Source organism: Taeniopygia guttata, chromosome W (assembly GCF_048771995.1).
Source record: "Taeniopygia guttata chromosome W, bTaeGut7.mat, whole genome shotgun sequence".
NCBI lineage: Eukaryota > Metazoa > Chordata > Aves > Passeriformes > Estrildidae > Taeniopygia > Taeniopygia guttata.
In genome coordinates this window covers 23,482,777-23,508,688 of record NC_133064.1, presented here as the reverse complement: position 1 = coordinate 23,508,688, position 25,912 = coordinate 23,482,777, and the positions used below count along the sequence as shown (strand labels likewise).

The 25,912-nt window shown below is 41.3% G+C and overlaps 1 protein-coding gene across 3 annotated transcripts in view; it reads left to right on the top strand.

Moving 5' to 3' along the window:
* Positions 1 to 25,912, top strand: part of LOC116806872 (nipped-B-like protein) — a 162,934-nt gene that overhangs the window by 51,254 nt on the left and 85,768 nt on the right. For 2 of the 3 annotated variants that reach the window (XM_032744673.3, XM_032744674.3), the window contains exon 9: positions 16,961 to 17,593. The exons of the other annotated variant lie outside the window; for it this stretch is intronic. In XM_032744673.3, coding sequence (XP_032600564.1) covers positions 16,961 to 17,593 — 633 coding nt within the window. The remainder of the gene's footprint in view (positions 1 to 16,960; positions 17,594 to 25,912) is intronic. 3 annotated transcript variants of the gene reach the window in all.

The following is a 25,912-nucleotide window of genomic DNA, read 5'->3' as shown; positions in this document are numbered from 1 at the left end:
CCTCTGGATAAGAATCAAGGGGCAAACAAATAATGAGGATGTCATTGTGAAAATCTTTTATAGACCTTCTAGCCAGGACCATGACACCGATGAATTATTCTTTGAGGAACACCTCTAAATCAACCACCCTTGTCCTTATGGGGAACTTGAACTTGGCAGTTGTTAACTGAAAATATCATACAGCTGGTACAAACAGGTCCTGAAGATTGCTAAAACACCTGGATCACAACTTCATGCAACAGGTCCTAAGGGAGCCGACTCAGAAAGACGCCCTCCTTGATCTGCTGCTGGTCAACACAGGATCTCATGAACAAAGTGGTGATTGGCAGCCATCTTGGCCACAGTGACCATGAAGAGATTGAGTTTAAAATCTCTTGACAGGAGGAAAAGTGCCAGCAAAACCTCAACTCTGGACATGAGGAGAGCAGACTTCAGGCTGCTCAGGGAGCTAGTGAGTAAGGTCCCCGAGAAAAAACTTCTGAAGATGCTGGGGTCCATCAGTGCTGGTCATTTTTTAAACATCACCTCCTAAGGGCACAGGAGAAGGAAATTGCCCCATGTTGGAAGTCAAGCAGGTGAGGCAGAAGGCTAGGCGTAGCTGAACAGTGATCTCTTGGAAATAAGTCTATAAGAAGGTGTATGCCCAGTGGAAGCAAGGTCAGGTGGTATGGGAAGAATACAGAGATGCTGCTCGCCACTGGAGGGAGAAAATTTGTGTGGCCAAAGCTCAACTGGAGTTGGAGCTGCCAAAACTGTGGGGGACAATAAAACAGAGTTTTTAAAATATGTTAATAGCAAAAGGCAGTGAAGAAATAACATTGGTCCATTACAGAATGAGGACGGTCACCTCACAAACAGGGACATGGATGAGACAGAGATGTTTAATGCATTCTTTGCCTCCGTCTTCGGCTCCTCAAAGAGCTGCTGATGTCACCATGAGGCTTCTCAGTGATTTTTGAATGGTCTTGGGAATCTGGAGAGGCCTCAGCTGACTGAAAATTGGCAAACGTCCCAATTTTAAAGAAGAGCAAGAAGAATGATCCTGGAAACTACAGGCCTGTCAGGCTCACTTGAGTGCCTGGTAGAACTATGGAGAGGAAGAGTAAAGTTGGGACAATGAACTTTAGGAAAGCAAACTTCTAGCTCTTCTAGGAGTCAGTCAATAGGAACCCCTGGGAAACTGCCCTCAGGGACAAGGAAGCAGAATAGAGCTGGCAGATGTTGAAGGAAGCCTTCCATATAGCACAAGAGCCAGTGATCCCCAGGAGCAAGAAATTGGGCAAGGAAGGCAAGAGATGGGCATGTCTGAGTAGGGACCTGCTGGTCAAACTAAAGGGTAAGAAGGAAATGCACAGGCAATAGAAACAAGGATAGGTATCCTGGGAAGAGTATAGGGATGCAGTCCAGTTGTGTAGGGATGGGGTCAGGAAGGCCAAGGCAAAGCTGGAACTGAACCTGGCAAGAGACACAAAGAATAACAGGAAGGACTTCTGGTCTGTCAGCAGTCAAAGGTGTTACCCCCCTGATAAACAGTGCTGGAAAACTGTTAAGAATGGACAAGAAGGCTGAGGTACTCTACAATTTTTTTGCCTCAGTCTTCAATGCCAACCTCTCTTCCCATACCTGTCAAATGGATGGACAGCAGGATGGGGACTGGGGGAGAAAAGTCCCTTCCACTTTAAGATCAGGCTCATGACCATCTGAGGAACCTGAATGTACATAAGTCTATGGGACCCAATGAGATGCATCCCAGAGTCCTGAGGGAATTGCCTGATGTAGTTGCCAAGCCACTCTCCATGATATTTGAAAAGGCATGGCAGTCAGGTGAAGTCCCAGGTGACTGGAAAAAGAGAAATATTGTCCCCATCTTTAAAGGGTAGAAAGGAGGACCCTGGGAACCACCGCCCTGTCAGCCTCACCCCTGTGCCTGGGAAGATCATGAAATAGACTCTCCGGGAAGCTCTGCTAAGGCACATGGAGGACAGGGAGGTGATTTGGGACAGCCAGCACAACTTCACCAAAGGCAAGTCCTGCTTGACCAACCCAGTGGCCTCCTCTGATGGAGTGACTCCATCAGTGGACAAGGGAAGGGCTACAGATGTCCTTTCTGTGGACTTCTGTAAAGCCTTTGATACGGAGCCCCACAACATCTTTCTCTCTAAATTGGAGACAGATGGATTTGATGGGTGGACTCTTCAGGGGAGAAGGAATTGGTTGGATGGTCACATCCAGAGGGTTGTAGTCAACAGCTCTGAGGCTCAATGGACATCAGTGACCAGTGGCATCCCTCAGGGGTCTGTACTGGGACCAGTGTTATCTTCATTAATGACACAAAGGGATCCAGGGCACCCTCAGCAGGTTTGCAGATGACACCAAGCTGAGTGGTGCAGGTGACTCACCTGAAGGACAGGGCCATCCAGATGGACCTGGACAAGCTTGAGAAGTGTCCCATTGGAATCTCATGTGGTTTAACAAGACCAAGTGCTGATGCTGCACCTGGGTCGGGGCAATCCCCAGGATCAATCCAGGCTGGGGGGATAAACAGATCAAGAATCACAGAATAACTAGGTTGGAAGAGACCTTCAAGATCATTGAGTCCAACCCATGCCCTAACACCTCAACTAAACCATGGCACTGAGTGCCACACCCAATCTTTTTTTAAACACATCCAGGGATGGTGACTCCACCACCTCCCTGGGCAGACAATTCCAGTACTTTATCACTCTTTCAGTAAAAAACTTTTCCTAACATCCAACCTATATTTCCCTTGGTGCAGCTTAAGACTCTGTCCTCTTGTTCTGTCAGTTGCTGCCTGGAGAAAGAGACCAACCCCCACCTGACTACAACCACCTTTCCGGCAGTTGTAGGGAGTGAAGAGAAGCCCTAGGGAGAGAGACTTAGGGGTGCTGGTTGGTGAGAGGCTGGACATGCCCTGTCCATGTGCACTGGCACCCAGAAACCCCCTGTGTGCTGGGCTGTACCCAAAGAGGAATGGCCAGCAGGTTGAGGGAGGTGATTCTGTCCCTCTACTTTGCTCTGGTGAGACCCAACCTGCAGTGCTGCCTCCAGCTCTGGGGTCCCCAGCATAGGAAGGACATGGACCTGTTGGAGCAAGTCCAGACAGGGGCCACCAAGATGATTAGAGGGCAGGAGCGCCTCTGCTATGAGGAAAGGCTGAGAGAGTTAGGACTGTTGGAATGGGCTCTGAGTAACCTGATCTAGTGGAAGGTGTCCCAAAAAGATATGATGTTGTAAAGACTAGATGTCCATGAGCAAGGCCAACAAAAGGAACCTGCAACAGCAGCGCATGGTAGTTACCGTAAAAGGAAATGTTGAGTGATCGTAGTGGGTAACTCTGTTACGGGGCACTGAGGCCCTCATCTGCCAGCCTGATAGAGCTGGGACAGGTATGCTGCCTACTGGGGGCTGATATCCATGATGTTGCCAAGAGTGGCCCAACTTGTCAGGAGTACAAACTACTACCTGCTATTACTTTTTCATGTGGGTACAAATGATCCTGCAAGCCAGAAAGTAGGTAGGATCAAGGAAGACTATAAAGCCTTGGTGAGGCAGGTGAAAAACATCCATGATCAAGTCATCTTCTCATCTATCCTACTGGTCAGAGAAATGGGAATCGCCAGAAGCACACGCATAGTGCAGATCAGTCTGGCTCTATGGCTGGTGCCATCAAGAAGGTTTTGGCTTTTATGACAGTGGGTTGTGCTTTAATGATTGCAGCCTGTTAGGGAGGGATGGGATCCACCTGTCTTAAAAGAGCAAGAGAAGTTTTGGCAGCAGGTTGGCCAATTTGGTGAGATGGGCTTTAAACAAAAGGACTTGGGGATATGGTCCAAAGTGTCAATACTCATGCCATTGCTTCCTCCTGGGGAATAGGTCATACCAGTCATTGCAGTGAATGATGTTCCTTGACTGCCCCTCAAGGTAAGGATCAAAGGAAAGACCACATCGAGGGTGGTTATGGTTATGGTGAATCCTCTTATACCCCTTCTAGGGAACCTGCATGCCTGATTGCCTCTCTGAAATGTCTGTATACAAACACATGTAGCATGGGTAATAAACAGGAAGAACTGGAAATCTATGTGCGGTTGCAGGGCCATGATCTCATTGCAATGACAGAGGCATGGTGGGACAGTTCATGTGACTGAAATGTTGTTGTGGATGGGCATGTACTTTTTAGAAAGGACAGGTCAGAGAAGCAAGGTGGTGGAGTAGAACTTTATGTGAGAGAGCAACTGGAATGTATTGAGTTCTACCCAGGGACAGACAAACGAGGTGAGAGTTTATGGGTGAGAATTAAGGGACAGGCTGAATAGATGACATTGTTGTGGGTGTTTACTACAGGCCACCTGATCAGGAGGAGGAAGTTGATGAGGCTTTCTATGGGCAACAGGAAATAGCCTTGCACTCACAGGCCCTGGTTCTCCCAGGGAACTTAAACCACCTTGATATTTGTTGGAGAGTCAACATGGCCCAGTACACACAGTCCAGGAAGTTCCTGCAGATCATTGATGATAACTTTTTGATGCAAGTGGTGGAGGAGCCAACAAGGAAAGGTGTGTTGCTGGACCTTGTACTTACAAACCAGGAGGGGCTGGCTGAAGACATGAAGGTTGGGGACAGCCTTGGCTTTAGTGACCATGGGATGGTGGAACTCAGGATTCTGCATGAGGGAAGAAAAACAGTTAGCAGAACTAGAACCTGAAACTTTAGGAGAGCCAACGTCAGCTTCTTCAGGGACCTGCTTAGAGGAATTCCATGGGATGGGGCTCTAGAAGAGAAGGGAATTCAAGAGAGCTGGTCAGTATTTAAGCACTACTTATTCCAAGCTGAAGACCAATGTATCCCCATGAGTAAGAAATCAGGGAAAGGGGGCAGATGTGCATGGATGAGCAGGGAGCTTCTAGCAAATTTCAAACACAAGAAAGAAATTTTTGGGATGTGGAAAAAGGGACAGGCCATGTGGGAGGACTATAGGAATGTTGTCAGGGTATGCAGGGATACGACAAGGAAAGTCAAGGCCCACTTGGAATTGAGTTTGGCAAAGGACATCAAGGATAAAAAGAAGAGCTTCTACAAGTATATCAGCAGAAAAAGGAAGATTAGGGAAGTGGGGCCTCTGCTGAATCCAATGGGTGTCCTGGTAATGGAAGATACAGAGAAGGCGGAATTACTGAATGCCTTCTTTGCCTTAGTCTTCACTGCTGAAGATGATTCTCAGGAGTCGCAGACCTCAGAGGTAAGAGAGGAAGGCCAGAGAAAGGAAACTTCCCCTGGTTGTAGAAGGTTGTATTAGAGACTGGCTAAACAGACTCAACACCCATAAATCCATGAGCCCATGATGCACCTATGGGTGATGAGGGAGCTGGCAGATGTTGTTACTGTTGTTACTCTGTGGTTCTCCATCATCTTTGAAAAAGTTGTGGAGAATGAGAGAGGTGCCCAATGATTGGAGGAAGGCCAATGTTACTCCCATCTTCAAAAAGGGCAAGAAGGAGGACCCAAGAAACTACGAGCCAATCAGCCTCCCCCCATCCCTGGAAAGGTGATTGAACAGGTCATTCTGAAGGTCATCAACAAGCCTGTAGAAGAAAAGGAGGTCATAATGAGTAATTAGCATGGATTCACCAAAGGGAAATCATGCTTGACCAATTCAATAGCCTTCTGTGATGGTATGGCAGGATGGGTTGATGAGGGGAGAGCAGTGGATGTTGTCTACCTCAACTTCATCAAGGCTTTTGACGCCATCGCCCATAACATCCTTGTAGGTAAGCTCAGGAAATGTGGCTTGGATGAATAGATAGTGTAGTGGTTTGACCTTGGCTGGGCACCAGGTACCCATCAAACTGTTCTATCACTCCCCAGTGAGACAGAGGCAAGCAAACAAGATGAAGAACAACTCGTAGGTTGAGATAAGGCAGTTTACTAAAGCAAAAAAAGGAAAAGCAAAAGTTTGCATGTGCATAAGCAAAGGGGAAAAGTTAATCTCTACTTCCCCATCAGTGAGCGATGTTCAGACACTTCCCAGGAAGCAGGGCTTCAGCACGCGTAGTGGTTGCTCTGGAAGGCAAACATTGTAGAATAAAGAATGTTCCTCTGTTCCTCTTCTCTCCCTTAGGTTTTATATCTGAGCTAATGTCACATGGTATGGAATATCCCTTTGGATAATTTGGGTCAGCTGGCCTGGTTGTGTCCCCTCCCAGGATCTTGCTCATTCCCAGCCCCTTGATGGGGGGGGGAGAATGTTGAGGGACAGCACTGATGCTGTGCCAGTGCTGCTCAGCAGCAGCCAAAACACTGGTGTGTTCTCAACACCTTTCCAGCTTCCAATGCAAAGCACGGCACTGTGAGGGCTGCTAAGAGAAAATGAACTCTATCTCAGTCAGACCCAATACAGACAGTGGGGTGGATCAAGAACTGGCTGTCTGGCAGAGCTCAGAGGGTCGTGATCAGCATGGCAGAATCCAGTTGGAGGCCTGTAGTCAACGGTGTTCCCCAGGGATCAATACTGGGTCCAATCTTATCCAACTTGTTTATCAGCAACCTGGGCAATGGGATAGAACATACCCTCAGCAAGTTTGCTGTTGATACAAAACTGGGGAGAGTGGCTGATACACCTGAAGGCTGTGCTGCTATTGAGTGGGGCCTTGATAGGCTGGAGAGTTAGGCAGAGAGAAGCCTAATGAGGTTCAACAAGGGCAAGTGTAGGGTCCTGCATCTGGGGAGGAATGACCCCAAGTACCAGCACAGGTTGGGGGCAGATCTACCAGAGAGCAGTTCTGCAGAGAAGGACCTGGGAGTGGGAGTCTTGGTGGATGACAAGTTGAATATAAGCTGGTAGTCCAACCTGGGGCCAGGAGGGCCAATGGTATCATGGGGTGCACTGGGAAGAGTGTGGCTAGCAGCTCTGGAAGGTGATCCTTCCCTTCTAATTGGCTCTAGTGAGGCCATATCTGGAGTGCTTGTGTCCAGTTCTGGGCTCTTCAGTACAAGAAAGACAAGGAGCTCCTGGAGAGGGTCCAGTGGAGGGTTACAAAGATGATGAGGGATCTGGAGCATCTCTGATGAGGAGAGATTTCAGGAGCTAGGCCTGGTTAGTCTGGAGAAGACTGAGAGGGGATCTCATTATTGCATATAAATATCTCAAAGGTAGGCATTAAGAGGATGGTGCCAGACTCTTTTCAGTGGTGCCCAGTGACAGGATGGGGAGCAATGGCTATAAACTAAAACACAAGAAGTTCCACCTCAACATGCAGAAGAACTTTCCATTGAGAGTGGCAGAGCACTGGAACAGGCTGCCTGGGGAGGTCGTGGAGTCTCCTTCTCTGGAGGCATTCCAAACCCATCTGGATGTGTTCCTGTGTCACCTGCTCCAAGTGACCTTGCCTTGGCAGGGGGGTTGGACTGGATGATCTCCAGAGGTCCCTCCTAACCCTAATGATGCTGTGATTCTGTGAAAGACCCTGGGGGCAAAACTGATGAGGAGTAGCTGAGGTCACTTGGTTTGTTCAGTGTGGAGGAGACTGAGGGGAGACCTCATTGCAGTGTACAGCTTCCTTCTGAGAAGGAGGGGCAGATCTGATCTCTTCTCTTTGGTGACCAGTGACAGGACCTGAGGGAATGGCTGTGGCCGTGTCAGGAGGGTTAGGCTGGATATTAGGAAAAAGTTCTTCACATGGAGGGTGGTTAGGCATTGGACCAGGCTCTCCAGGGCAATGGTCACAACCCCAAGGCTCCCAGAGCTTAAGGAGTGTTAGGATGATGCTCTCAGGCACAGGGTGGGATTGTTGGGGTGTCCTGTGCAGGACCAGGAGTTGGACTCAACGATCCTTGTAGGTCTCTTCCAGCTCAGGACATTTTATGAATGAGACCTGTCTGATTAACAGAATCTTAAAGAGGAAGAAGTTTTGTTTGCAACTCAGGCAATTATTTGAGAGATGACAGAAGGTATATTTTTTCTTTTGGCTGGTTATTTGTTTACTCAGCAGAGTAAAATTTCCCTGCTACAGAATTTTTTCCCTCACTTCTGTTCCAGTAAAGGTACCAGAGCAGCTGAAGTTTATCCAAAAGTTCTTGACTGGACTTTATCCTTTCTTTGTTATGTAATTGTTATATTTTTGGATATGCAAACACAATAGTTGCTCTGTTTTCTTGCTATCATCTCATTTCATAAAAAAATAGTTCTATAAATTCCTCTACAAGAAGTTAACATGTATTTTACATCTGTTGAGCTCATAAAATATTTTGTGGTCTCCATTACCCTAGACCGATTACTTATCAAAATCCTTTATTCATTTGCTCTACTTTCCCAATACTCTGGAATATTGGAATTTTTTTTAACCTAAGACAACTTCTAAAGATCTATATAGAGAAAAGTCTTCCATAATATTTTTAGTCTATTGCTTTCCAAAGAGAAGAATTCATATATTTACCATCCTGTTTCCATATAGTTCTTCTAGGAAAACATCTGTAAGAAATAGTAACAACCCTTATGAAATTATATGATTTTGTACTCTTTTCCAGAAATAAGTTGTATTTCTTCCAGAAATTATTAATGAGTACTTTATTTTTTTTAATAATTTTGAAAGATTTATTTTATTTTCTTAGGTATTTATAAGACCTCTATACTTGGTCCTTGCATGTATAGTGGTAGCAAGAAGAATTAGCAATCTTCTCAAATCTGTAGTACAGACTTCAGTGCTCTCAGAGGTACTTGTTAAGAAAAATTATCATCTCGCTCTCTGTCATTAAGAACAAAGGTGGAAGAAATTTATTCAAAAATATTTTCTGACAGGGCCAAAATAAGCATTCATTCCTGTTTCTTTCTTCAAGTCTTAACATTTTTTATGCAAGGATGCTTCTTAATGCAGCAGTTTTAAGCTGGAACAGCCAAAGCTGAGGTTTTTCATGAGGCATTTAAAACTCTGGAGAAAGTGGTGGGACCCTTCCCTGAAAAATATTCAAAGAGTATGTGGAAAGTAAATATAATATGTCCTGAAAAAACTCACAAATGTATGTTGTTCTTTGTCTCATATGCTATCCCTTTAAGTTTGAATTTCAAGTTATGCTCTTTGAAAATAAATGTCAATATATTCTGTTAATCAAAATAAGTAATAATTTCTTTATATCTAGTACAAAAGTTGGGAAGATTTCCAGAGAAAGATTCTTTGATTTTAGAAAATACAGCAGTAAAGGGCTTGGGGGCTTCCCATCTTCTTAATCTCACGTTGGATGAGATGTACCAGTATCACTCTGAATAACTTCCATCTCATTTTTTTTTGTTAAAATGTCAGTAATGGAGTTTCCTTACTCTTGCCATGAAACCTGTTCAAATTCTTAGTGCTACAAAGGTTTTCCTCTAATGTTTACCCTGAATAATTTTTGTTGCAGTTAGGTATGACACTTCTTGACTTCTTTCCAATGCGAAAGGACAAACAATTAACACAGATTTTTTTTTACATGTTTAGCAATCATTTACATATCAAATAATGTTATTGTGTCTTGCAACTATCTGATCTTCTACAGACCGAACAGCACCATTTCTTTCTATCATCTTTGTATAAGTAATAATTTCTGAGCTTTTGGTTTTGATGTTTTTTATCTGAATTCTAAATGGTCTGCATTTGTCTTGATGTTGTACCACCCTAAATCATAGATACAACTCTATTTAAAGACTCAGAAGGATGAGTAGTCAGAAAAGTACTGTAGATGACATATACTACTGTCATATGAATATAGCTGCTCCTTTGGTAATAATTTAGATTTGTGTTGCAAGTTGTTATAAACATATTGCTGTCTTTCTGTAGAGCTTACCTCTCTTCTCATGTTGTTACAGTTGCTCTTTCTCAGATAAATAAAAAATTTGTGCTGCTTCTTACAGAATTTCTTTTGTTTAAAAAGATTATTCCACTTAGTCAAGAAAAGTGTAAATTTTGATTCTGCTTGTAAAGGCAGTTGTGGGCCTCAAACACTCAACACCAAAAGCTCATTATGATCATTAGGTTTATAAAATAATTATGCTACATGAAAAGTTGTTAATGACAAATACTTTATGGTATTATTCTTAAGGCAGTGCTCTGGAAAGCTGCTTTTGTTCACCTCTGTTCTGTACATCCATTTTAACCAAGAACAACTGATATTTTGAAAATTTTACAATAGGGTATACTGCAGTCTTGCAGTATTTTTGTCTAGAGCATACTTCTATAGCTTGTTAGTGAAATTGTTATGAGAAGCTATATAGAAAGTCATTAAAAAGGTGAGATATGACACTCAGTGTAATCCATAAGACATTGCTCTATGGAATAAAATAGTTTTGATTTGGTGGTACTTATTCTTAACAATTTCACTTTGGAATGCTGCCTCTTTATTATCTCAATCCTTATAGTAAAATATTTTTTTCTAGTATGTACTGAAATCATACAGACAATATGTAATACTGTGGGCAGCACTTTACCATCCTTTTGAAGGAACTGTATTTCACTTTTTGAATCTACTGTGGAGTCACAAATTCTGAATGTTATTATTATCAGTTCTGAGATTGATTTAGCCAGGGTTCCAGGGTGAATTTGTCTAATCTCATTTCCATGAAAACACTCAGTTTATGTGAAGGTGGTAAATAGGATTGTATTAAATTTTAAAAAACCAAAACAACATGTACACATTGTAGCTCGAAGTCTCTTAAAATATTTAGCAGTAGTGTGTGTATGTTTCTTAGGATGTGTCATCACTTCAATTTTATCCAACACACCAACCATCCATGAGTGCAATATGGATATTCTAGTCTTTTTCTTTTCCAGTTTCTGACTCAAAAAATATTTCATAGAATCATAGAATGGTTTGGGTTGGAAGGGATCTTAAACACCATATAGTTTTAACCCCCTGCCATGGGCATGGACACCTTCCACTAGACCAAGTTGTTTCAAGCCCCATCCAACCTGGCCCTGAACACTTCTGGGGATGGGGCAGACACAGCTTCTCTGGGCAACTTGTCCCAGGGCCTCACCACACTCACAGGGAAGACTTCCTTCCTAACATCTAATTGAGATCTACCCTCTTTCAGCTTTAAGCCCTTGCTCCTTGTCCTCATGCTACACTCCCTGTCAGAGTCCTTCTCTGTCTTTGTTGCAGGCTCCCTTCAGCTATTGGAAGGCTGCTCCAAGGTCTCCCTGGAGCTTTCTCTTCTCCAGGCTGAAGAGTCCTAATTCTCTCAGCCTTTCCTCATAGCAGAGGTGCTCCTGCCCTCTAATCATCTTGGTGGCCTCTTCTGGACTTGCTTCAGCAGGTCCATGTCCTTCCTGTGCTGGAGATTCTAGAGCTGGAGGCAGTACTGCAGGTGGGGTCTCACCAGAGCAGAGTAGAGGGACAGAATCACCTCCCTCGACCTGCTGGCCTCTCCTCTTTGGATGCAGCCCAGGCTGCAGATGGCTTTCTGGGCTGCAAGTGCACATTACCAGCTCATGTTGATCTTCTTGTCAACCAATACCCCCAAGTCTCTCCCCAGGGCCGCTCTCAACCCATTCTCTGCCCAGCCTGTACTTGTGCTTGGGATTGCCCGGACCTGGGTGGTGGACCTTGCACTTAGCCTTGTTGACTTTCATAAGGTTCCTACAAGCCCACCTCTCAATCCTCTCCTGGTCCCTCTGAATGGCATTCCTTCCCTCCAGTGTGTCAACTGCACCACAAAGCTCCATGTCATCAGTGAACTTGCTGAAGGTGCCCTTGATCCCACTGTCCATGTCACCAGAAAAGATGTTAAACATTGCTGGTCCCAATACCGACCCCTGGGAAAGGTCACTTGTCACTGGTTTCCAGTTTGATATTGAGCTGCTGACCACAACTCTTTGAGTGCGACCATCCAGACAGTTCTTTATGCACTGAGTGGTGCATCTGTCAAATCTATGTCTGCAGTTTAGAGACAAGGATGTTTTGTGGGACGGTGTCAAATGCTTTGCAGAATTTCAGGTAGATAGCATCAGTCACCCTGCCCTTATCCACCACTGCTGTAGCCCTGTCATAGAAGGTCACCAAATTTGTCAGGCATGATTTGCCCTTAGTGAAGCCATGTTGGCTGTCACCAGTCACCTCGGTTTTTTCCATGTGCCTTAGCATAGTTTCCAGGAGGATCTGCTCCATGATCTTGCCAAACATTGAGGTGAGACTGACTGGCCTGTAGTTCTCTGGGTCTTCTGCTTTTCCATTTTAAAAAGGGGGTTACATTTCCCCTTTTCCTGGCAGTGGGAGCTATACTGGACTGAGATGACTTTTCAAATAGGATGGATAGTGACTTAGCCACTTTATCTGCCAGTTCCCTCAGGACCCTTGGATGGATCTCATCAGGTCCCATGGACTTGTGCACCTTCAGGTTCCTTAGGTAGTCTTGAACCTGATCTTCTCCTACAGAGTACAGAGGGACAATCACTGCCCTGGTCCTGCTGGTCACACCATTTCTGATCCAAGCCAGGATGCCATTGTCCTTCTTGCCCACCTGGGCACACACTGGCTCATGTTCAGCTGCTGTCGCTCAGCACCCCCAGGTCCTTTTCCTGTGGGCAGCTTTCCAGCCGCTCTGCCCCAGCCTGGAGCTGCATGGGGTTGGGACCTAAGAGCAGGACCTGGCACTTGGCCTTGTTGAACCTCATATAATTGGCCTTGTCCCATTGCTCCAACCTGTCCAGATCCCTCTGCAGAGCTTTCCTGTCCTCCAGCAAATCCACACATGGGGATTATGCTTTCCCTTTTCCAGTCAGTGGGAACTTCACTGTATAGCTGTGACTTCTCAAATATTATGGATAGTGGCTTGGCCACTTTCTCTGACAGTTGCTTCAGGACCCTTGGATGGATCTCATCAGGTCCCATGGACTTGTGCACCTTCAGGTTCCTTAGATATTCTCAAACCTGATCTTTTCCTACAGTGGGTGGTTCTTCATTCTCCTAGTCCCTGCCTTTACCTTTTGCAACTCAGGCAGTGTGGCTGAAGCACTTGCTGGTGAAAACTGAGGCAAAGAAGTAATTGAGTACCTCCGCCTTTTACATATTCTGGGTAAGCAGGTCTCCTGTTTCCTTCTGGAAAGGGCCCATATTTCTGTAGTCTTCCTTTTATCACCAATGTACCTTTAGAAGCTTTTCTTGTTGCCCTTGATTTCCCTGGCCAGGTTTAATTCTCTCAGGGCTTTGGCTCTCCTAACTTGATCCCTGGATGCTCAAATTTTCTGTCTTCCTCCCAGGCTACTTGTCCCTGTTTCCACGTTTCCACCCTCTGTCAGCTTCTTTTTTGTGTTTGAGTTTGTCCAGGAGCTCCTTGTTCATCCATGCAGGTGTCTTCTGGCATTTTTGCCTGACATTCTCTTTATTGGGATGCATCACTCCAGAGCTTGGAAGAGGTGATCCTTGAATAACAACCAGCTTTCATGAGCCTCTTGTCCCATCAGAGCTTTATCCCTTGGACCTCTATGAAGGAGCTCCCTGAAGTGACCAAAGTCTGCTTTCCTGAAATCCAGGGCAGTGAGCTTGTTGTGTGCCCTCCTTGCTGCCCTAAGGATCTTGAACCCTACCATTGAGTTTCACATTCCCCACCAGCCCCTCCTTGTTGTTGAGAACAAGGTCCAGCATAGCACCTCTCCTTGTTGGCTCCTCTGTCACTTGGAGGAGGAAGTTGTCATCAACACATTCCTGGAACCTCCTGGATTGCCTGTGCCCTGTTTTGTTGTCCCTCCAGCAGATGTCAGGGTGGTTGAAGTCTCCCATGAGCACCAGTGCTTGTGAATATGAAGCTGCTCCTATCTGTCTGTAGAGGGCCTCATTGGCTCAATCTTTGTGGTCAGGTGGCCTGTAGCAGATCCCCACTATAAAATCACGTGTTTCTGTACTCCCTTCAATCCTGACCCATAAGCTCTCGGTCACCTCCTCATCCATCTTTGGGCCGAGCTCTGTACATTCTAGGTGGTCATTGACATAGAGGGCAACACTGCCTCCTTGTCTTCCCTGTCCATCCTTCCTGATACAGGCTAAAGAGCCTGTATCCTTCCATTCCAGCATTCCAGTCATAGGAGTCATCCCACCATGTTTTCATGATGCCAGTAAGATCGTAGGTGTGTACACGTCTCTCATTCTTCCTGTTTATTCCCCATGCTGTGTGTGTTTGCATAGAGGCGTTTAAGTTGGGCCCGAGACTTGGACGGCTGCATGTTTTTGTCTGTGTTGCAACATCCTTTCTGGTGACTGCAGAGGGCATGAGTCCCCACTGAGTGGTTAGCATACCCAGGCTCCTCCTGAGAGGGCATTTGTCCACCACTTGATCTCTGGAGCTAGTGGGGGGACTGAGCCCTTCCTGCGCATCCTGCCATGCAAACTGCTGCTGTGCCCCACCCTGTTTGCCCACCCTGTTCACAGGGCTCCCTGGAGCTGTTTGAATATGCCGAAGTTGCATCTCCTGCTGTCACCGCTTACCATGCCTTCTGACTTCCTCAAGTCTACCCAAAGATAAAAAGAACCACCTTATCTATTGATGCAGTGTTATTTTTCAGCATGAGAAATACCAAATGAATACAATTAATAACAATCTTGTCAAATTTACTTAAATGTTTTTGACAAGGGAGAATCAAATGTCTCCTTTATTTGAAGTGCAGCTGTGAAAAACAGCAAATGTTCTATTGTTGCAACTTCTTAAGTATTTATTTAGGAGATAAATCAAGAGTAAGATGTCAATAAGATCTCAAAAAAGTTTTGAGTTGCCTCTAATATTTGTAGAAACAAAAATGCAGCCTGTATTTCCAGTGAGTGGTAGTCATTGCCTTAAAAAAAATTAATAGCAAACAGTTTCTGCTGTACAGTATACTGAGATGATGTAAATTATTGTCTAAAGAGACAGTAATTAGAAGTGTGTGTGTGTGGAGGGGACATCACAAGAATAGGAATCTCTGGTTGAAGGCTAGTGAGAGATCTTCATAGGGTGTAGCCAGGTCTTCAGTACTATTGATTGAGTGTGGTATCTAATCTGAAGAGGGGAAATTGAGTAGTGAAAAGATCTTGGGAATCAGGATGAGACAAAACAGGGCTTCCCAGAATTGTGGCTTTAATTGGCATAATATGGAGTTGTTGCTGATGGTCAAGAAAAAGGGTAAGTTAAATCCATTTCATACCCTGCTCTCTACATACAGAAGTTATAGGACTTTCACAGAACATACTAGGGAGAGAAAATAAGCATAGTAGTCTATGCAAAGAAGTCATCAGTAACGGCACACCTTTTATATTAATTGAAGCTTTGCTAGAAGTATCCATTCTCCTTTTCATTTACAGGTCAGTACATTGCTTAATAATTCTTAATATTTCTTAAAATATATGATAGAAATTTGAGCTTCAGAATAAAGCTACTTTCTTGTTTAGTGGTATATCCTGAATAAAGCACATGGGGACTTGCATTTCAATTAGTTTCTGAGTGTTGTTAGAAGTACTGACCTATGATGACCTAAAACAGAATGACTGAGATTATTATTATAATCTCAGGCAATGCTTTCTGAAGATCAGTATTCCTCAGTGGATGAATGGGATTGGAGAAATGTTTGCATTGTTTAACAAGAGGAGGCTGGCCCTATTGGTCCAGGCAATAAGCTATTTTTTTTTTTTTTATACCAGTGCTCCTTTTTAAGCCAAGAATTATAGCTCAGTTATAAATGAGACATGTTTAAAAACTTCTCTGTTTTTCAAAGCTTTTTCTAGGTTAGCAGTTATGGGGAGCTGGTTTAATTTGAGGAACAAAAAATGTCATGTGATTAATTGAAGACTTGTAGGTACACAGTTTGTGGTAATTGGAAATGGGGCTGCGGCCAAGCCTCATCCCTAATGGGCTACAACTGTGAAAAGCAGGTGAACAGTATTGAAAGCAATGAGACATGGAGTGCCGAGGTGCACTGACCAATCATCAAAAGTAACAGAAGGCACACAGGTGCATTGCGTGAACATGAGGGGTATAAAAGGTTGGGCTAAAGCACAGGAAGGGCAGATGCTTGAAGCCTTCTAAGGTGGTGTGGGGTTACTGTGGGGTTACTGTGGGGTTACTGTGGGGTTACTGTGGGGTTACTGTGGGGTTACTGTGGGGTTACTGTGGGGTTACTGTGGGGTTACTGTGGGGTTGAAGCTCTCTGAAATTGTATGATGGTACTCTGTGTATCGTGGTTGTCTCAACTGAGATGCGATAAAGACTGTTTTTAACAAAAAATGTTCTCTTTTAAAAATTTCCCTTGATGTGCTCAAAGTCTGAAAAGGGTGCATGTAGGAATAGAAATTCATATGTTGCAAAAAAAGAGTGGTGATAAGGCAGGGAATGTAAAAAAATATTATAAGACAATTAGTGATTTTTAGATAGCAATGAGTGGGGGAGGTTGGAATGAGTTTACCTGAAATTTAATAAGAACCCCAAAAAAACAAAAGTTGAAAATTAGTTTTCAGAATGAAAGTTAAGGAGGCTGTGTATGTTTTGATTATATATATATATTTGGTTACTTAAAAATGTGTGGCTGAAATGGCTAATGCCTATGCACTGAACATTAAATCTTCATCACTGAACCTTATTAAGAATCTTTTTGATATTTCTGTTTTCTGTAGTCAGTGTGCTTTCATTGACTACTTTCTAATAGTTGATATTCTAAACCTGCAGGTACAATTTTTATGTAGTCTTTTTTGGTGGTGTGTTTTTTGTTTCATCTTCTCTGAAATGATCCCTTTTGTACCTGCAGCAGACTGCTAAAATTCCTAGGAAATGCACTGCGACTATCTGAATTACATCTTGATCTAGGAATGATGTGCTTCCTGCCAATCTCACTTAAACTTTTTATGAACACAGATATATGTACAAATACATAACAAAAGTATCTAGGTTATATTTAGTGTGTTTTTATATAAACATGGAACAACATAACTGTTCAGTTTTTCTGAATTATTATTCTAGGATCAAGACAACCTTTAATCCAACAATCTCAACCTCCACCTTATTCATCACCTAGAGATGTTCCCCCAGACATATTGTTAGATTCTCCAGAAAGAAAGCAAAAGAAACAAAAGAAAATGAAGTTAGGCAAGGATGAAAAAGACCAGACTGAAAAAGCTGCAATGTATGATATCATTAGCTCTCCTTCCAAGGACTCCACTAAGCTTACATTAAGACTGTCTCGTGTAAGATCTTCGGATATGGACCAGCAGGATGATATGCTTTCTGGTTTGGAAAACAGCAGTGTGTCAGAGGGTGCTATTCCTTTTAAGGTGCAGTACCCAGGACAGACTTCTAAAACACCCGTTACTCCACAGGATGTTAACCACCCATTAAACACTGCTCAGTGTTTGCTGCAGCATGAACAGACAGCTTTCCTTCAGGCACAACAAGTGCCTGTTTTACAACAGAACACTTCAGTTGCTGCAAAACAGCCTCAAACTCCTGTGGTACAGACACAGCAGCAGGTTTCGCAACAAGGAGCTATAACGTCATATGATGAAGTAGAATTGGATGCATTGGCTGAAATTGAGCGGATAGAACGTGAATCAGCTATTGAAAGGGAGCGATTTTCAAAAGAAGTACAAGATAAAGGTAAAAGGATTGTGTGTGTGTATACACTATATATTATAAAAGTATATATATGCATATAGACCCCATATATAAACTTTCCTGTCATTGTCCCATAGTACAATTCTGTATATTCAGTGTAGGTTGTTCTATGACATTCATCACCATTCCCCTTAAAACAATGAATTGTAATCTCTTATATACATTTTTAAAATATTTAGCATTCTTTATTTGGGATCTTAATGGATGGAAAGGGAAGGTCTTGTGTTTCAACATTCTTTTTAAGCTCTCCTTATTTTAAACCATGAGACTGAGTGAAATACAAGTGATGTTGTTTATAGTTTCTAAAATCTTATCAGTACCATAATTTAAAATCTGTAATAAATTTTGGTGATTAAAGTATTAACTATTTAAGAAAAGTAACTAATTTAAGAAAATGAAGGGAAGATATTTTATGCCATTTCTATTCATATCCCAATTTGAACCTCATGAAAAGGAGGTTTTAGACTAAAATCATATCTATTCTTTTAAAGGCACTGTCATGATTGGGTAATATATACTACTATATCGTCTCCAATGTTTGTTCAACTGGATATTCATTATTATGTAGGCTTTCCAAGTTTTAGAGATCTACCATATATCTATATGGGCTCTAGCACAGAACCAGATAAGCCTGTGAAATGTTTGCTCTTCACTTCAGTAGCTGTACTGGTTGTTTTAACAGATTACATTCAATCTGTTGATCTATCCTCTTTGATTTTTTTTTTTCCTTGTAGTTTTTTTTTATTTTTCTCTTTTTTTCCTACTTCTCTTTTTCTCTTTTTTTTTTTTTTGTTGTTAGCTGGTTTGAAGGTCTTAGCCTTCAGAAATATCAAAAGTGGATGCAAACCCACATATAAATCTTGAAGATGTGGTTTTTAAAGTAGATAGTGATAGGTTAGTATAAGTGTTTTTCAGAAGCTTCCTCTGCATTCTGTTTAACTACTTCTAAAAAAATTCCTTTATAGTATAATGCTAATTTTTTAGATACTCCAAATAAATATTTGCAGAGTGGAAAGCAGCATAAATTCTGATTCTAGAAGTTCATAGGTAAAAATGGTCTATTTTGGATGTACTTGCATGAAGGCAACTTAATTTACATATGGTTTGGACGTTTAGCCATCAGAGAGTGAAAGACTTTTCTCCCTATTCAAAGATATATTTTTTTCTGTTCTTAAAGATGCCTGAAGATAGAGAGTGTTTGTTGTGTTTGTGTGTGTAAATGTTCTTGTTGCAGTTACTTAAAAGGATTAACTTTTTAGGTATTTCTCATTTGATAACTAAATCAAGTCTTGTTAGAAAACATTGTGAATATGCAAAGAAAATGGGTGCTCACCTTAAAAGAAATCTCTACTGCCTTTAATTTTGATTTAATGAAATGATGGAATTGGTTCCTTTGCTTATATTTCTACTAATTTTAAGTTTATTTATAGAGAGTTTGTTGTTTGTCTTCTGCTACTTAAAAAGCTACTTTTATATCCCCATACTTTGAGTAGATTCTCCAGCACATTTTAGCTAAGAAGTATCGCAAAAAATGCGCTATATTTTTGATGGTGCACAGCAATCTTCAAACACTTAGAGTGAGACTAAAACACTCTTTCTGTTTTGTTCTGGCTTTCAGGAGGTATTGAGTATGAGTTGTGAATTTTGTAAACCGTAATTACATAGCCATGGGCAGACTCTGATGTGTTTCTTTTGGGGAAAGAAGTGATTTTTATGGAATGTGATCTTACCCTTTCACCACTCTTCAATATCCATCTTACCAGTTAAGGATTCCAACCTTATGCTTTCCTTCCACCTGTATCCTCTGGCAAGTCTCAGTTCTTCTTGAGTTCCTGCAATTGCTGTGAATCAGGTGCAAGAGTTGTTGCCTTATATTGGGACAAACGACCACCATTTATTCACTGGTAGTAAGTTGCCCCTATGCCTGACAACAGTTCTTTTCACTTTAGCTGCTGAGGTTTTAGCCGTGAATTAATAATATTGAGTAAAAGGATTTTTAGCAGTCTTGGGACAAATTTCCTGAAAAATTTTTACCTTGGAGAAGTATGATTCTTATTTTTTGGTAACACTTTTGCCATTGCCTGTAAGTTTGTACTATGTCTACAAGTTCATATGCTCAGGGATTGTTCTAGTTATAGAAATTTGGTTTGGTGTGACTGTAAGGAAGAAGCTTCCTCTATTGTTCCTATGGGAATATGTTAGAAAAATATCCAGTAACTCCTAAATATGCCATTCATTTTTGTCAAGTTGCTTACTGTATTTATGTAAAAGCCCAGCATTTGTGCATTTTAGTACATCTACCGTAACTTCAGATCACATTATGTCAAGAAAAGAGCATACTTGTAGCATGCACTCAGTCTAATTAGAACAGGAATGTATAGTGCTAGCTGATGATGTACATAGCAAGTGTCCCTCTAAAGATCTTACTCTAGGTGCTAGCACATGGTAAAATCTGCATGAAAGCATATGCTTTTGAAAGCATTGCTGCTTTTGTAATTGAGGCATGGGAATACATATTACAGTCACACTACACTTTCTGTGTAGGCAGTGTTGTTGTCTTCCCTAAATTACTTTGAGTAATTTTGATAGATTAGTGATCTCTCATGTCATTGTTTTTAGAATTGTAGAACCATAGAATATCCTGAGTTGGCAGGTACCCACAAGGATCATCGAGTCCAAATCCTAGCCCCGCACAAGACACCCAATGATCCCACCGTGTGCCTGAGAACATTGTCCAAGGGCTTCTTGAACTCTGTCAGTCTTGGCACCATCACCACTTTCCTGGGGAACATGTTCCAGTGCCCCACCACCCTCTGTATGAAGAACCTTTTCCTGATATCCAACCTAAACCTTCCCTGATACACCTCCAGCTGTTCCCTCAGGTTCTGTCACTGGTCACTAGAGAAGAGATCAGTGCCTGTCCCTCCTCTTCCCCTTGTGAGGAAGTTGTAGACAGTGATGAGGTCTGACCTCAATCTCCTCTTCTCCAGGCTGAACAAGCCAAGTAACTGTAGCTGCTCCTCGTATGGTTGACATGAAATCTCTACAGTACTATGCTTCATCTCAGGTTTTCAGATGCTTCTTTTTTAACAGTAAGACTTTGCATGGATATGACATGTTCTTTCTGAGGTTGGGAACCATTAGTGTGGTGGAACTGTTTATTCCAGAGGAGAGGCAGAGATTTTTTTGGGGGGGAGGTTCTTGCTAAAATTTATACAACTATTACACTTGCCTAAGGCAATGCTAAGGTTTTGGGTTTTTTTTTAATGCTGTGATGCCTTTATAATGTTTGGTAGAAGTGAGAATTGGAGATTGCAGTCCTTTGGAAATTATAGTACTTTCTGTAATAAATTCCTGATTCTAACAAAACAATTGAAATATTTAGCTCCCACCAAAGTCTCTCAAAGTAGGGAGGCAGTCCCCTTAGGTGAAACTAATACAGGGCTTTTGAAAAGTGCTGACTTACTTGAAAAACAGTGTATTTTTCTGGAACTTTATTATTATTATGCCTTTGGTTTCTGAAAAAGGAATTCTTAGTGCAAAAATCACTAATGCAAAATCTCTCAGATTTGATCTAATGTCTATCAGATATGCATAAGGAGAGATTTTAGAATATAGACCTTTTGCCTCCATATCTGAGTGCTTTTCAGAACTCTGTTTTTATTTTATCCTTTTGATCTATTTGGATTTTGGATTAAGTGGATTTTATGGTTTTTTCTTCATTATAGAGGGGTGTAAAATTTGAAAATTTGGTTTTGTCCTCTGTGTGGAAGGACAAGAATCCATCTCTTCCTGCTTTTTCCATCAAGGAAGTACCTCTGTATTAATTAAACTTGCAAGTAATTTGTCTGTGTCTGTTAATTAAAGGAATGATTGAAGAGTTTGGAGATCAAGGCTCTGAAAGTTACAGTCTAATGCATCTATTATGTTTAATAGCTTCAGAACAAATGAGTCCATGAAACATGATAAGACTCAGGTTTTCAATTCCCATTGCCTCCCCTCACAGTGGCCTCTATACCCTCATCAGATACAAGTTGTTAATCAATGCTAGGTCTTCCTTTTTGAAAGGATGTGTAATATCACAGATAGATCCTTCTATTGTTTGTCAAGACTCAGATTATTTGAGTTTAAAAAAAGCAATTCAGAAGGATTAATACAGAAATGGATTATTTTTTTCCACAAGTCAACAAGAAGTAAACCATCTTCTGCCTAGGTACATGAGGATACTGTTGAGGAATACCACTAATGCTGATGGCTCGGTGTGCAGCTGCAGTGGGAGATGCAGAATGTGCTCTGGGTGGTGGGGAATGACTGGAGCCCCATGTAAGGAGCCGTGAACTGATGCCGACCCTCGACCCTTTACCTAACAAAGGATACCAGGACCTGCAGAACCAGCTGAGTGACCAGCCACTCAGAGACTCAGCAGGAGCAGATGACTCAGCAGGAAGACTCCAGACTATCAGGGCAGACTGTGAGGGTACCAAAGTCCAGGGATTCTTTTGTTGGGGTTCCTTCCTGGAGGCTCCAGCTTGAGCTGTTATGATATCACTGCAACATCATTCAATTACTCAAAGGAACCAGGTGTCTGGGACTTTGCTGTGGGAAGCCTGGGGCCGGGCCAGTGAGGGAAACTTGTCTGACTCTGAGTGTGTTGTGGTAGGGAGTCAAACAGGGCACCCATTGGTTAACTGGAGTTGCCTGCGATGAAGGGACTTCAGTACCAGCAGTGACAGTCTCTAGTGGTGTGAGTGTGACTCCCAGAGTGGCTCCTGAATGGTCAGACAGTAAAGTTATCTTAACAATACCTTTCTAAAGAAGTTAGAAATAATGAGAAATAATGAAGCTTCATGCACACTTTCTTCTAATCACTGTCAGTAGTCACATTTTTGTTTATAGTAAAGTAATTCAAAACTAGTCAGTCACTTTCAGTCTAAACTTTTCCCAGAACATTATATTAAGTTCTTCTTGTTAATTAAGATTTAGATCTATTACTTAATTAATTACCTTAGGTTCAAGGTTTCTACCTCAAGATCTTTCATGCTTTTCTAAAACTTCCCAATACTGTGAATCAAAAATATTTAAGATATTGATGTTAAAAGGAGCTCTGAGTCTTCTAGAAAGAGGAAAAGGGAAGATAATCTTGAAAATTACTTGAAAAAACAGAAAGCAACCCATCTCTTTTTCAGAGACTCTTTTTCAAATAGTTTTAATTTTTTATTTGGGTTTGCTAAATTTTAATTTGAGCTCTTCCATACATGGTATTTTGTGTTCGTTGTTAGATTTAGGCTACTTCAAAGACCCTTTATATGATGCAGCTATCTTAGCAGATTAAGGAGTTCTACTTTTACTTGTAAATGGCACTGTTTTCTGGTGTTTGCAAGAAAAATAATGAAATCATTCCCCACCATTTAATTGTGAGGCTAATATATATTTTTTTAAACTTAAAAGGATTAGAAGTATTTTTTTAAATGAGACAAACGTACTCATTTCTTTGGGGTTTTCCCCTCTATATATTTTACCTTTGAGGTTCCATTTTACCTACTTTGGGATCTTACTGTAGATTCTTTGAATTAGGGAGAAGTAAAGCTGTAATAATTTTATTTCCAATAATTGGATCACTTAGGGGGCATTTGGATGCCTGCTGTGGGCCCTTCTTTTTTAGTTCATTCCAAGCCCATAGCAGCAGACACACCCATCCCAAGAGTGTGAATCTGCCGGAGCAAAACTCAAAACTACATTATAGGTAAGTAAACTTTTTATCTTACCTTTAAAGTTCTTATTCAGCTCCTTTCCCTTTCTCCCCATTACCCATCTCCCCCCAAAAGTCCCACAAAAAAGAGATCGAAGAACACTATCAAGAATTAAGTTTGTTTACATTTAGTTTTATGTAGCCAATGAATGAAATGACAGAATGTATAATTATAGCCAGTATATTACCATTCATTTTCAAAAATATGTTATAGAGGGATTATTTACTTTAAAATAGAGATATGAGTGTAGTTATTTGTATAATAATCTTGTTAAAGACTACATTTAATACCAGAACATGAAATGAAACAGTGTAAAATACAAATTATCATGTCTCTGTGTAGTAGGGTGGTGTGACAATTGGGTACCATGTATTTTGTGTATACAAACTTTCATTAGGTCTGCATTTTGTAGTGTTATGTAATAGATGAAACTGGCACCCAATGTAACTTTCCCAAGAAAAGGCAGATTTGCAAAATCCAGTTCCTATAGACGAAAGACTTTTTTTGTTTTATGCTCAGACGTGTTTTAAGAAAAGTAAAGGGAAAAGTTTCTCTTCTATCTAGAGAAATTGCAATGAAGTGTTGCAGTGATTCCAACTATCTAGGAAAAGTTGCTTTCTTTTATATTTTTAAGAATGTAATACTGAAAAGCACTTTTTTTGAAGAGAAGGTGTATTTTTAATGGTGTTTACTTTCCTGTGGTGCTCTTGTGTAACATGAAAGTGAATTCCCACATTTATCCAGGTTGTGCTTTATGTAGGGTAGTGCAAAAACCGGCTCTTGTAAGGAGGTGTAGAAAATAACTAAAACTCAGTTTAGTAAGAAGTGTATTTTATTTTTATTTATAGCATGAACTAAGAAAATAATTAAGCATAATATACATGTAGTGTATGCCCTTGATTGTACCTGTCAAATGGATGGGAGGATTTATAATATTACTTACCCAGTAATGACTTTATTTTGTTCTGAGGCAGTCACTTCTCTATAATGGATTTAAATTTTGATAAGCTTTGTTAATTATACATACTGTTCTTTATTAACAACCGTCTAACCTCAGCATTTCTGTAGCTCATAGTCACTAAGTTCACTCCAACATCAACCTAAGATGATGACACAGACTTTTTTTCATTATCATCCTATATAAATGTTACTGGATCTAGTTAATTGAAAATACTTTTGAATGCAAAGTATGATGTCAGAATAAAATGAACATCTGGAAGGGAGATTAAAACTGTTCACCAATAAATTTTAAAGTAATTTCCTTATTTCTGAAGTTTGTTGTACCTACAAATGAATTTGAAACTGATTGGAAATGTTAATCTATATGTGATACATGAAATAATTAGTCTTTATTAAGTCTACTGTTAGTGTGTTGCCTTTTTCTTGTAAAGTTAGGTGCTACATTATGTATTTCAAAAGTATTCACACTTCAGGTTTTTCTCAGATTTTTTAACAATTGAGTTTACAAAACTATAATTCTTCACAAAACAATCATATGGATAAAACCCTGAATTTCTTTCAGAAAACTCTCACAGATAAATTGATATCATATTGTTTATAAAAACAATTCAGGAAGGTTAAATTACAGCTTCCAGTCTTTAAACAAGTTGAGATGCTTGATTATAATTTGTTGTAGTTCATTCTTGTTATTATCTAGTGTAATATTTCTTTTGTATCAATATCCTTGACAGGGAATAATGATTTTCCATTCTTAAGCAGAAAAATTCATAAGATCATATTTTATCCTCCAGTTATGCTGATTGCACTATTGTCATACTCAAGAAAACAAACAGAACTTTACCAAAATGAAGATTATGAATTGTGCTACACCCTAAGGCATGTCAGAGATTCCTGTAGTCCTTTTAGAGGTTTTGTTTTTGGTTTGGTTTGTGGTTGTTTTATTTCCTGAATGAGTTTGGACATCCCTCTTGATGGACTTTGTTTTTTGCATAGTGACCAGAAGTTTGATAAAGTCCCTTGACAGATTGCTAAAAATTACCAGCTGTTTCTGTTCAGATTCTTGGAAATCCCTTCCTCTGAACTGCAGCAGCTAGAAGCCCTCTGGTCTCTACTTTGGAGCCTTTGTAATTATGTTTGTTCTATAAAGCTTCCTATACCAGGTTCATGACTACTTTCTCAGTTTCTTCTGTAAGGGAGCAAGCAGTGAGACTAAAATTTTTGACTTATGTTTGCCGAGTCTCTCCTTCAAAGGGGAGTGTGTTAGTCTGAAAACAAACCAGTGGGAGACTCTAAGTCAGAACTATAATTTAATTGGAAAATTAAAATAAAGGCAGAAAATACTGGCTTTAACTGTCAGAGTCAAGATACAACCTGACACCCTGTTGGTCAGGGTGGTGGTAGCAGTCCGATTAAATGGTGGCTGTAGTCCTGTTGAAGTGATAGATGTGGTTCTGTTGAAGCAGTGATCCTGTAGAAGGGTCTGGTCTTTCTCTGAAGGTCCAGTGGTGGTTCTGTAGCTCTTGTGTTCTGGGAATCCAGTAGTTAAGGCTGCCTGTGGTGTTCCAAAACCTCAGGTTATATTCAGGTAGGA